The following is a 14,626-nucleotide window of genomic DNA, read 5'->3' as shown; positions in this document are numbered from 1 at the left end:
CTCTCTCTCTCTCTCTCTCAGAGAAGAGGATTTTTGCATGTCTCTTTTTTATCTGCCTCGCAATTACATCTCGGCGTTCGTTTGAGAATTTTTATGAGATTTTTCCATTGGTGCCAGTCGATAACTATCCACCAGGTTTGCAAACAGTGTGAAAGAATACACGGCAAGCAACACTCGATATACAATGGTTGATAAAAGTATTTGAAGATTCGTAGACAATTTTTTTATGAATATATGCATATTGTACGTGTTACACGAAAGATTGTCAAATTTTATTAGGATTTCGACGAGATACGAGTATCGTGACTACATTGGCAAAATTGTACGAAAAAATGAAGCTTCGACATCAGCTTTTAATAATCATCCATGTAACATACATATAGGAATCTTCCCTCAAAATGGTACAATTACATAAAGAAATTCAAACAAAGAACTTTGTATACCATACGGTTCTATAACGCAGAGATGAATTTTTCTCTGATGGATTGTTCGGATGGTTGCTTGATAATCTAGAATTACGACACTTTGTACGAGAGGGTCCCAGACACGTGAGACACCCTGTATGATCTTATCGAACAATGATCGAACGTGAAAAACAGATGCCTTTCCCGACGCGTTTCAATTAACGAAACAAGGAGGACGGTGATTAAGGAAGAAGTGATTAGCTCGGTCGCAGGGACATTTAAGGTTGACAACCCTTTCCCAGGCGTGCAATCGCGGTGTCGTTCTCTTCGAAGATTATACAAACGTTTCCCGCCGGCAAACAGAGCCAATTAGTCGCACGCGAAAATCCACCGTTGCTCTCGTAACACTCGGTTAGCTGAGTCGATAACAGTCACTATGTATATAGAGTGATCAGAAAGTCGAAGGAAGTATGAAAGAGCGATCGAAAAAGCCGGTAAACGCGAGATTCCGAGAGGTCGTCGACCGAAAACCATCTTTGCTCCGCGCTTCCAAGTGATTTCTTTTTAGTTTTTCATCGTTGCTCCCCTGTGGCGGATCCAAGGCAAAGGACAATGGAAAAACGAGAGGACTCTGCACGCTCGGTTCATCGATTCTTTCCAGGAACGAAGAGATTCTTATTAAATTGCTGGCTCACGACTCGAGCCACTGTTCCGAGAAATATGCTCGTCGCTGCTCTTTTTTTCAACGCGTTTTGAAGAAAGAAAGGAGGAAACCAGAGAGTCACTATTCGATATTGAACGTTTCGAAGAACGGACGAGTTGAAACGGCGAATGACGCAAGTGTCGAGAATGAGAATTTTTGTGCGAAGAGAGAATGCGTATCTGCCAATTTTTATGCTTCGTCGTTTGTCACTTGATTGATTTTCATAGGTGGTCTTCGGTGCTTGTTGGTTTGTACGTTTAGAGAGTAAAAATTGAAATTTAATATAGTCTATAATTTAATAGATAATTTAACGTGAATGGAATTCTGGAATTCTTATGGTAAATTCTATTTTTTAATACTGCTAACTTGTACAATTTTACTGGTATCTATATATTTATTACTACAATCGTGCAAGATGACTCGGATCGTCTATTATCGAAAATAATTACGTTCTATCTTTTACCTTCTGTCGTTTCTTAGATATAACTTGGCCCAGTAGCATGAAACACCCTGTAGAAAGTGTGAGGGAAAAATCTTCAACATAATTCCTTGACTTACTTAGTTATTTACTGCTGTAATAGAGTTCTCGCATGGACTCGCTATCTTTACGCTTACGTAACTTTGAATAGTACGCGAGTACACCGAACACAGTTAGGCTCCTATAATACCGATATCGAAAGCTAGAATCTTTGCAAAAGAGAAGTATAGGAAACGGATTTATGAAAATCTCAGAGTTCCTCGAGCAAATTGATGCCATTAAGTCTAATAGAATTTCATTAAATCGCCGATCTCTAATGGAAAAATTGGTCTCCTTATCTGGCATTTACCGGTCGCGTTTCCTTTCGATACTCGTCGTAGCTTGATCCTTTTATTGCTCGTCGATCAAGTCTCTGTTCACAGAGAGACGTTTCCTTTGGCGGATGCAACGAGTATTAAGAATTAAATTAGCCAAGATCTCATTGACTGTTCGGGTAAGAAAAAGATGCCGCGATGAGTCAAGTTCACGACTCTCTCATCATTGTTTCCCCATCGTCGAGACGATAATGCTAAACCAAAGATGATCATTGTCATTTCGTTCGCCTGGTAATTCTCTAAACGACGATGCCGTTAATCACTCGCGGATTAATCGCGCGATACCCTCGGTTTAAAGAGGGGAATTTATTTTTAAACGAGTTATTTCAATAACCAGCGTCACCGTGTTTTATAATAACGATGCTTTTAAAATGTCTTCGCTTTTCACGCGTACGAATTCAGGGAAACGCGAACGTCTATAGAAAATTTCAAAGGTTTAAAAGTGTTTAGCAATTAAAATGTGTTTATGCTGTTATCTGTTATGCGTACGACTACTGGACGATTCAAGAACGTGGTTCATTCTAATTTATATTTTATGATAATTAGACTCCAGATGCTTCTATATCCACGCTTGTAACAGGTACTTTATTTCAGATATTTTATATGCGTGTGTTCTTGTATTTCGTAATATGTTCTGGATATCCTTATATTTGTAAATTTTCGACAAAGATCTAAAGTCTAATGATAATTCTTTTTCGCATTAATGGGACAATGATTGTATAGTTTGCATGACTGTTCGTTTAATAATCAACTAAGTATAAAAGAGTTACTTCAGGGTGAACGCACTTAGACCTGTGTCTGATTAGCAGGTCATAGAATATGTTGTTGATAAGTCGCGAGATTTTCTTGGGCGAAGCAAGAAACGGTACGCTTTCCTCCTTTTCACGGAGGAATCCCGTAAAAAACGGTGAATGAACTCTGTTTGCTACATGTGTAATAATATCACGATGATATATAAAACGCGATATCGATCTTCCTAGATTATCAAGCAAATACTAATCACTGTTAATCTTTAAAAAATACAGTGCAACCTCCTCCTATCTTAACTTCTCAGATTTACTTCCTATTACGAATATAAATATAATGATTATGAGCGGGGATGTATACATCGATACCTAGTTAAACAATTACATAAACAATTGATTATTACGCGAGTATCGTTGCCTAAAAAAGAACAGTAAATAATGTGTGCATGCATAAGAAAAAGGAAAGGATTATATAGTTCAGTTTTTGTCACGCTATAATGACGATCGTTCAAGGAATGGGTGACTGTTGTTTTTAACCTGAATACGAGTCGAAAATTCATAAGAACTGGAGGTTATTAAACTCGAAGCTAGCGGCTCGCTGACCGAACAAACGTGGACCGAATTACCAATAACAAATTATCGTGCCAGACTCGTGGTATCAGACAGTCAGTGACCGAGTAGGAAGAGATCCTAATCTGACGATGTGACGCTTCGATCGAACACGACTTGTCGCCGATGATAAAAGTGCGAACTGTTTATAATTGATCGGCCAACAGCACCGTTATATCATTCATGCCTAACCTCGATTTACAGTTAAACGTAGCAGAGAATTCTTTATGAAAAGTTGGCTAAAAGATCGACCGAGAAGAACCACACTGGAAATATGTACCAAACCAAAGTATCGGTCTTTACAGAGAACTATCGATTTCTGAAAAACCACCAGTCTTCTAGCGTTTATTTTTACTAGTATTTAATTTGATTGGTACACGCTTCTCGAAATTGCAAAAGCGAAAATTTGCATATTCTATTATCAAATTTGGGTCGATGTTACGGCGCTCCACTTCTGGCTAATTCGAAACCATTTTCGTTCCTTTCACTCGCACAGCGCGCGTTAAAAAGTAGACCAAGAATTATGTAGATGTAGTGTCTAAGTATCTACCAATAGCAAGCGAAATACCAATGCTTTTGCAATTTTTCAGCAACCGCTGCGATAGCAAGCACCGTGCAGATCGAGTGTGCGAGCGAGTCGATAATCGTCCACATTTCGACGGAGGGTAACACGGATTTCCATGGTCTGGTGTATCCACGGGGGTTGTCGAAGAACAGCTCTTGCTTGCAAGAGTACAGAAGCCAACGCACCCCTATAACCTACAATCTGCCCCTCAGGTCTTGCAACACAATGCCCACCGAGCTGGTAAGTCGGCAAAATTAATACAGAAATTAATTCGCAGCATCATTAAGCCAATTAAGTTCCTCCTTGAAACAATTTTTCCATGTTAGAAGATTGTAAGTCAAATAAGCAATTATCATTTCTTAGGGGACTAACTAAAACAAAACTGTTTGAACTCATGAATCAGTGGAATAATGGACCAATTACGTTCCTTTTTCAAACGATTTTTCAATGTTACGAGATTGTAAGTTAAACAAGCGATTATCATTTCTCGGAGGAATAAATAAAACGAACATGTTTGAACCAATGAATTAATGGAATAATGGGCCAATTAATTTCCTTTTTGAAATAACTTTCCCATGTTAGAAGATTGTAAGTTAAATGAGCAATTGCCATCTCTCGAGAATAATTCAAACAAAATGATCGAAGAATGCGATGTTCCACCATAGTATCCCGTAACCGACAAGAAAGCCTATGTCAAATCATCGTTACAGTGTTCCGTGCATCGAATTATGTTCTTTTCTCGTCCCAGTCAAAAACTCCGATGAGTTGACTAATCGTGGTACGCGAAAGAACGCGACGCAAGTCTGTGGACGTGAAAGAAGATTACATAAGAGATCAGAGCAAAAGAAGTGGAATATGTCTACGGTATTCGAGCACGAGGAAGCTCGATCAACGATCACGATCGCTCATGCGACTCGACGTCCACGTACACTGTGCACCAGGTGAAAAAAAACTGCGGAGGCGTGAATGTACGCGCGACAAGAAGAGGAGCTTTGAGACGAGAGAAGAGCTTTAGCTAAAGGGGTTCGCACATGATCAATAATATTGACAACATGTCGTAAATATAGATTCGCGATAATATCATCGATCCGATATTGCCAATTATTTTAGAATCAGTTGAAACGCTTGCCCACGGCTTAAAGACCGCGCAAACTGTGCTACTGTCGATATTTGGCGATATCCAATTACTTAGAAATTAACTGCAATACATTTCGATAGCTTTTAAAAGCGATAAAACTTTCTTCTCGATTGTTGAGGAAAAATTAATGTTTACCCTGTGCTACCTCTTCACTGGCGAAAGTATCAAAGTTGGAGTACAATGCTTTGTAAATATCCGCATTTATCAATTAGAAATATTATACTTCACCCCCATCACTTAATGTTATTGACGCTTGAATGGCGAAACATGCAAATTTTGATTAATATCCAACTCGAATCCTTCGATGTGATCCACATACGATCAGCTGTCGATACTTTGCGACATTTACGATATTTTCGATCGTGTGAAGAAGTGGACTTGGGAAGAATCGTGGCGTGTGGAAGGCGAGTGGCGGAAAAATGAAAAAAGAAGGGAAGAAGGGAAATACAGAGTGGTAGAGGAGGGGCTGGTTTGTGTAACGAGGGAATCGTGTGTCGAGGCGAGAGATCGCTTCCTCGCTATACCATAACTGGACCGTTATGTGACCGGACTTACGGCCTTCTTCTTACGAGCGTTGCAAGAGATACGTAGTATGCCAGCAGCAGACTAACGCTGTTACGCCTCATGTCAGCGATATACCGTGCGCATGCAAACGCGTGCTCTTGGTGTCCTTAACGGAACACTGGCTCCTTCCACCATTTGCTGATAATGAACTGGCCGATCACGATTTTCAATCCAACCAGAAGATATAAGACGCAAGATACATCTACCCACTCGCTGACTCTGACTCTTTTCGCGGTTTTTAACCGATAATTCTTTAGTTTGGTCCTCGAGTCTTTGAATTCTTAAATCCCAATCTCATTCTTGTCTCGATAAATAAAGGAATTTCTAGCGTTGTTAAGGTATAATAAATTAATAACTTTATTAGCACACAATACATATATATTACGCACGCTTCTTGTCAAACAGACTATTCTAGAAGCTTCTAACATCTAACAACAGTCTTTTGTCTCAACTAAGACCTGGACGTTCTCTGACGCTCACACACACACACTCCCATGTACAGTGTAAACGTATCATCTACCTAACAAGTGTATCAAGGGAAACTTAAATATGGAATTGAAGCAAGAAATCACGTGTGTATATTAGTAACGATTTTATCGTAATTTCCTGAAGCCAAAGAAATTTTTCAACGATAGAAAAGCAGCAGATAATTGTGTAGAGTACAGCTGAGTTAAGGGGTACGCTGAGTTAAATCTTAGAAGAGCAAATTTCTCATTATCAGATATTATATAAAGGGGTCTTTAAAGAACGTACAATGCACTAAAATGTGAGATGAATTTTATCAAAAAGAGACACGTTTATAACATATTCTCGACCAAACTATCTTGAACAATTTCACTCACCAGTGTGCTACGTGTACATCATACATTTGGTTTCTGATTGGTTTCGTATGTTTGGCTTCATCAGTTAAAAGTAATTTGTTAAATATTCAGCGCAAGTTGCTACGAGAAAATGTGGTTGGACGCGGAAAGAGACACGCTACAATTATCTCTTCCGTGTTCACCATTCCTGGGCGTTGCCCCGTCCAGAGACAATGGGTTCCATGCAAAATCGAGGAAAAGAAATTGACCGGTGCTCGATCGATTTACGAAATACTTGATTCCTTAGGTTTTGCGAGCGTTGTGGTTCACCACGATACGAATCTACAATGCTATTCGAGGGATATAAAATATTCATCGAACAGTGAAAAACCTCTCGCTCCTCGGTGCGGTCTAACATTTCACGGAATACTTGGAGCGTACTAATCGAATGTATTTACGAGATGTGATCGTAGCAAATGGCAGAACTAGTCTTTCCTTATCTGTACTCATCTTGAATCCTTTTGACTTTACCGTCGCTATTTGTGCAGAGAATGATGCAAAAACTAATGCTGGTTCTTGCAAGAATTCTATGATGAGTATATAACGATAATAGTACGAAACATGTATTTACTTTTAATTTTGCTGTGTGTTTGACATCGTATGTTTTTAATTCAGAAAGACTGAAATAGCTTTGTGAGTCATTCGAGTCGCTTTTCATCTCTTCGATAAATCTCTTCGATTCAACGAAAACGTAAAAGAAACATTGATACATATTGATTACACCTTGATAAAACAAGACTAAAATTGAAACACAGAAGAATTGTACGCCAAGGTTAAACCTACGTATCCAGCATCATGGATCATCGGATAATAACTGCGAGGATTCTCGAGCGAATATAGCTCGGCATATTGATGATGAAAGCGCTTGGCGAAGATCGTAATCACGATCGATCTTTCGCATTTTTGGCCAAGAAAACTCTCGACAGCTGCTGATTAGTTTTGATTTATAAAGCCAGACTCTGCATAATTCAGTCTCTAAGAGAAACCTTTTTCACGAAATAATCAGAGAGATTGGGCCGAATCGTGTCTTACCAGATAAACATTTTCCGAACAAGAGTTCAGTGAAGTTCAAAAGTACTTGGACACCTAACGCAATTAGATTAAAAAGTTGGTATTTTTATTTTCCTTTTACGTCGTAATAAAAAAAGATGTTTTTTATTCTAAATCTCTTACAATAATCGTGATTAAATAATTTGTTAAATCGCAAGCTGAGAATTAGGCGAATTCACGTATACTTGACAATTTTTCAAACTTGACTTCCTCAAAGATATAAGACCTGCAGTAAAATTTTGTTATCGCTTATTTTCTTTGGTGTCGTAGTATAGAATCTCTCTGACTTCGCTTGTAGGATGAGCTCGGAACAACAAAGAGAACGACTTTTATTTAATTGCAATAATTTCGAAGAATCGAAATACTTGCAGGCGATAGTGTACCTAAGCGTTCTAAAAGCAAGTACGCTTGATTAAAGAGGACAAAGGTTCCGGTTAATAGTAATGTCTGTGCGATGCACGAAGGTCTGCATAATTTAAGGGCCAGGATGCCGAAGGGAACAATTTGCCTCGTAAGAAGAATACGGCACGATCACTAAGAGCATCGAAGAAGGTAAAACAGAGAGTCTTTGACCTCTCTGCTGATTCCTGGTGATCGTTGTGGGCGTTAAAGGGACTGTGGGCAGTTTCTCGACATCCTGCACGATAGTGATCCTCGTTCGCTCGCTTCCATGGATCGTAAAATAAACAGTTTTACGATACGCCGGTGCTTTTGCAAACTATTACGACCAACCATCGATATCCTACCTACTCCACCGCTTAAAATTACCCGAATACTTGCCTATTTTTGATAAAATGTAATTTAGTTACAAAATTATAGGTAGAAAGATTCAAGAGAATTTTATCGTTTATTAGCTTATATTATGGCACGATAAAATTTATTTTTAAATATTGATATGCAATAAAAATATTGATAACTCTGTAAATGTCAGGCATTATAGGGTTTCATTATTTAAGAAATTCATTATCGTCAGCAGGATTTTATCCGAGGAAGTTGTCGTTAATATGTATTTTCTCAAAGTATAAAAATATTACAAATTACTATTGATTCTATTTTATTCTAATTTAAAAGTATTAGAATTTCAGTCACCTCTGATTTTCCGGCAAAGGTATACTTTTAATATGAAGGTGTGCTTAATGGAGTTCACGAAGATCAATATATTATGTCTTTTTCATTACGTTACATAATGGAGTGGACCAACACACAAAGAAAGAATCTTACTTGGAAGCGATTACGTAAGCAACGAATTCGTTGGCCCAGCTTGGCCATATTAGGTCGCTGTTTCGTTCCGTACCATTTCGATGCCGCGTCCCGTTATCTTGCAAACACTTTGTTCCTGTAAAACCAACCTGTACATTTTCCACTGTAAGTTACTGGAGGTTTCGTACACTTAGGATAAGCATAAATAGATATGGAATTATAAAATGAACTCAACGCTTATCGATCGCACGTATCATAAGAAAAGCGAAGCTATACTACGTTCTAAGAACGCCTATTGGTTTATACGAGCTTCTATTTAAAAGTTGCCAAGTGTCCCGTGACTTATGGACGACAGTTAGAGGATTAACATTCCATTTTCTATTTACGTGAAATTTCGCAAATGACCAAAGTATAGTCCATGAAAAAGTTACTTGTTTTATTCCATTCAAATATTTGTTTCTGCCAACTCGGGGTCGAATTACGGAAAAGTATCAGAGAAGCTAATTTGCCTGGCCAATTTTGAGTAAAATCAAGAGGAACAGAGCGGCCAGAATCTTGCGCTAGTCAATGTAACCGCGAGCGTTTCGTAAACCGATCCGTGGCAGGCTAAAACCGGCATCGGATGTTCGCACAAGCATGCAAATAACACCGTTGCCAGCTTGCGTTACTCATTAATGGCATCATATCTCTATTTGCACCGGCTTCCCTATTCCATTTATACATCTTAGCGGGGCACGTACGACATTCTACAACCTCGCGGCTGAACAGAGCAACTAAATTATTCTTTTGCTGAATCAACCAACGTGAGAGAATTCATCGAGAAAAATCGGTGTTCCACTGTAAGAAGATTTACCGTAATTCAGAAGATTCTATATAGGCGATTAAAATATCGTTAAATTATCATTTTCTCGCATCGAAAATTTGTTATACTTTTTGTTACGCCACGTTTATGAACTCTAGTCTCTTTCTTTTCCTGAGAAATGAAATCACTTTAACCCAGTTAGGGCAATTCTCGACGCACAATCCTTTTTGCTAAAAAAAATTCTATCACGGTAATATATTTTAACCACAACCTCTATTCTTTTTTTAATTTCCGTCTTTTTTCAAAATTCTGCTTTTGACATCGCAATGCAGAAACTTGCTGAGAAACGTTCACGGCCAGCAACCGTCTACGTGTTTTGATATTAAAATTGCGATTCTTCCTGAAAATTATTTTTCAAAATAATATGCGAGTCCGTTTCCGCGGGGTTGACCATTCGAAAGTTCCCTCGTGCATAATTCGATCTAGAGAAGAGAACACAGTCTGGAAAGTAGCAAAAGGTCGCCATCATCCGTTTCTTTTTATGAACACGCAAAGGTCATCCTCTCTTTCGGCTACGTGTCCAGCAGGAGAGAGATCCTTAAAATGACTATCGCGAGTGGGACGATACCTTGTGGGCAGCCACAGTTGCCTACCCTACGCTCGTAAAAGTAAAAGTCCGCCGATCGATTCTTTTCTGTATAATTCCACGTATTTGCCTCTGTATTTGTCTTGTTTCGACACCAATCGCATCATTAGAATGCTGCACACGTCTTAAGTTCATTTTCGCGGGGTGAAAAGTATTTAACTAATGTACGTGGGATGTATGCAAGATGAAGAGAAAATATGCAACTGAGGAGAAATTTCCAAAATTCTATAAATTTACGCGTGCCTGATACGCGTTGATTTAATATTCACTTTCACGTTTAATCCTCCACGATCTCTCTTTACCGACTGGAGTTTTGCTTTCGTAACAATTTACATAAATTTTGTCATACGACGAGTATTTATGTTTTTTGTCATTTTAGTCGATACGATTGAGACGATGTAAACGATTGAGTTTACGCATTTTGCGTAGACTCGTGAATCACTTTCACGTTTGCAAAAATCTCTCCTCGATCGTCGAATCTCTACCTTGGTTTGGTATCAATTTGCATAAACTTTGTCATGCAACGATTATTTTCACTTCTGCCATTCCGTTTGGTATCATCGAGGTTACGTTTAGCATTTTGCTAACATTAATCGCCTCATCCATATTCGTTGAAGAAGGGTATCTCGAAATCACCAGAGGAACAATTTAAGTCGGTCAGTTGTCTTTCGAAATCGATTGCTTTCCCTGCACAAAAATGGACTTGTGCGTCTTAAACTTTCGACGACGTTACATAAACGTCTTCACCGAAATATTTTTTCATCTCGCGCTGGCTCCACTGCACGACTTTCGATCGAACTTATACGCAGCGGCGAAATTGCAGGAAATGAACAGCTGCGATGCATCAGAATTTTGTGTCTCATTTCGTGTACGAACTCGTTAAAATACTCAAACGCTTGTAAATACCTTTTAGAAATTACATTAGAACTGTTACGTGATTCGATAATATATCATGATTATATTGGTATAGTTTGAAACGAATCTGAAAATATATATAAAAATTGCAAGATACTTATTAAGAGAATACTTAACATTTATTATACGTTTAACACGCTAATAACATTTCCTGCTGAACACTAACTTTTCACTGAATATATGGCTGCAATAAATATTCTGTAATTTCTATGTACATTTTCAGATTGGTTTAAAATTTGACAAATACGATCATGACAGTCATGTGCCATTACAGCGTTCATAATATTTCAAAATGTACGTTCACAGAGCATAGAATATAGACGTAAGAGTTTTCTATGGTGAGCGTTCAAGTGCTTTTGCTAGCCACTGCGTATTACACATGCAGTGGTTTCTTCGAATCTCTACATTAAGGTGGTTTCTTTGAACCTCTACTTTATCTTTCACTTTTTTTGCCAATTTTAACATCCTTAAGGGTGCAGAAGTATAGTTGAGAAGAAGCACGGGTAATTTTACGCCATGTCACGTAACGAAATTGCTCCGAATGAAATTTCACCAAGGGATAGACTGCAATTACATGCTTCACGCTCTCAAACTGAGCCAGACCGCACGGTAAAAACCGCATACTTGAAAAAAGCGAGAGGAAGCAAAGCTTGACATTACGCTCTAGTAAAGTCAAAAATCTCTCACGATTCGAAAAATCACTTACGTCTTTTTCTATAAAATCTTCGTGGATTAACTTTTTCTCGCAAGTTCTCCATGGTATTTTTTTTATCGTGCACAAGTACAGCAGTACTTTAACGAAACTAATCGTGACACATATTGCGAAGAACGTCGCGGTCTCATGTAAGAAAACGTCATTCACTTTGTCTTGTCGAGCGAACCGTTTTACAAATATTAATATCACATAGGAACAAAAACTTTTGACTAAAAATGTCCAATTTTATTTTAACATCTCTCTTCCACGAGACTATTCTCAAATTTCCTACCAATAAGACGTTGTGCGGAATTTAAAAACTTTATTTCCATTACTATAGCCATTAAACGGCAAGTGAAATAAATGTTTTCGTGCGCGCCGTTGACAAATCGACCGTGAATTAATCATTCATCACCCCGAATGTAATTGCCTATCAGTCTTGCTCCCTTGCAACGTAGAGCACCGCAATGAAAAACGTGTGCAAATGAAACTCTAAGAGACTCTAGGGACGTATGATCGAGTTCGCAAAAATGCAACCTATACGTCATTCGATAAAACGACAAGGCGCTTAACAGGGGCAACAAAAGTGGTTTCGACAGCTGCAGTAAATTGTAAGATGGGTAGCTTCACCGGTATCCAGTTCTAAGTAGCCTGTTGCTACACGGCATCCTTGACGATGGCCTTGCGGATACATAGTCGCAACGAGCGTGTACAACGATATAGGGGCTCGTACACTGCGTACAGTTACCACTGTGTTACCATTAAATCGCCGGAAATTCGCATTCCGAGAATCATTGGCTGGTTAACGCCACGGACTCTCGTGCAATTCTTCATCCGTTTAATTGACACGTATAAATGCAGAACTGGTTGGTTGTGAGAAAAAAAAAGCTCTGTGGCATACGATGTGTTTCGTTTGCTAATATCAGCACTCAATTTCGCATGGTGTCAGCCGCGTTCTAATGAAAGGTGAATTGAAATATGCGTTCGGGACCAAAGAAAAGTATGCAGCGCCAAGAGTATGCAGGAGAAAATAACCGAAGATTTATGAGATGCAGCCAGAGCATGGGTAAAATTGAAATAGTTCTATGTTTCTTCTCGAACCTTTCTGTTAGTTTCTGTTTGCAACGAAGGTTGTCGAAGTTGCGAAAATAGAAAAGATTCGTCATTTCGTGTGTGCGATCACTCTCCTTCGAAAGAATTTTTTGCATTACGGAAGGATGAAAAGATTCGAGTTAACTTGTACTGGGTGCGTCGACGATTTCGCTGAATCAGAAGGCAGAGTTTCCCAGACGTTCCTCGGGTAATCGTTGAGCAACATCGAGATAATGGTTTTTCATTTTCCTGTCGACGTTGCATTCGTTTAACGGAACCCATTTCCCGCTTAGCTATCCTTTGCCTCGTCGATGTTCCGTATCACGCATTGCACGTGACTATATTGTGTTCGTTGAATCATTGTTGAGCCAATTGCTTTCTAAATAAATATTAAACACTTTTAAGTATATAAAATATATTACACACAGATAATTGTGATTTCAATAAAACAGAGTAAATATCAATAAAACACAACGTTGATATTATCACAAGCATCTGCACTTGCTCGGTAATTATAAAGTCCAAATTAACGAATGATCAGACCACGATCTTCTTCGTTCTATTGGTAGAAACGTATTTTGGAAATCACATATAAGCGTATCTCGAGTACAGGAAACGATACAGGTAGCTGATTATTGAACGGATAGACGACGTTGAAGATGGATGATTCATAGAAATAAATATAGTTTTATTTCTGCAACATTCTACCATTTCCAGGAAGAGGGATATCGTTAAATTCTTCGACTATCAGTTCCAAGTCTCGATCAGCTATTTCCTTCGCCACTGATAATTTCGAATGAAAAACAACCCGGTGAAGCCTGCTTTTATTGGAAAAGTTCAAGATAAATTCGTTTTCTACGTGGCAAGCGGCGCATCCTTCTGTAACCAACATTAACCGAGCAAATGTTGCCCTTGCTCGGTAGATAACACGGCTGAAGAGTATAATATCTTTCTAGTAGCTACATGTAACCACCGGTTACACAAAGAGGAATACACCATTGCCCTGCTCCAGGCCCAATTACATCGTAAAATCCGTAGCCCGCGGCTTATAAATTGCACGCGAGTTTTATACCACCAGTCTTTCTTGCTAAACGACAGTCCTCTCCTATTTCTTCGTCGATCTCGAGCCTTCGGGGTACAGCACCTCGAGAACGTCGCAAATTTGTCTATCAATCGACTTCCCGTTTTACGAGCGTCCTTAATCAGAGGAGATTTAATGCTCGAACAGTATTGTGAACTATGGAAATCTCCTTGAGACGCTATTGTTTGTTTAACGAAAGCTACGGAATTTTTTAAGTCTTTTTATCTTTTCGTGACGAAGATGTTCGCGATGTAGATTGTTCAGACTGCGAAAGGTGCAAAGGATTCGCCGTGTCAAGCGAAGGAAGATCGTTTTCCAATGCTATTTCTGACGTTAAAATTCCAGTAGTTTCTCATTCTTTCTTCAATCTTCCTTAATTCTGTTTTCCAACACAGAGAGTTTCTGTCTTCAGAGAGTTTGCAAGGAATGTGAAGAATTCGCTGTTTCGTCCAAGGGATGATTTTCTGGTGCATTGTGTGGTATCATCGTGAGAAAGATTGTACGTACCTCGAGGTGCAAGATGGTCATCACACGATTATGCATAATTGCCAGGCACCTTCGGTACGTAAAAATTAATCGTCGACATTCACTTCTTCTTCTGAAACCGTTCGCCTCTTCTTTCCTTCCTTTGACACAGACGACAACTACTCTCTCGTCACTCCGACTTTCTATCGATGAATATCTCGATACTCGGACCATGTATTT

The 14,626-nt window shown here is 38.9% G+C and overlaps 1 protein-coding gene across 1 annotated transcript in view; it reads left to right on the top strand.

Annotated features, from left to right (window-relative positions):
- Positions 1-14,626, top strand: part of LOC100743962 — a 73,158-nt gene that overhangs the window by 33,819 nt on the left and 24,713 nt on the right. The window contains exon 4 of the mRNA XM_003484955.4: positions 3,905-4,119. Within this exon, the coding sequence (XP_003485003.1) occupies positions 3,905-4,119 (215 nt within the window). The remainder of the gene's footprint in view (positions 1-3,904; positions 4,120-14,626) is intronic.

This window comes from Bombus impatiens, unplaced genomic scaffold, assembly GCF_000188095.3.
Source record: "Bombus impatiens unplaced genomic scaffold, BIMP_2.2 scf_0027, whole genome shotgun sequence".
NCBI lineage: Eukaryota > Metazoa > Arthropoda > Insecta > Hymenoptera > Apidae > Bombus > Bombus impatiens.
This window is presented reverse-complemented; position numbering and strand designations above follow the sequence as displayed.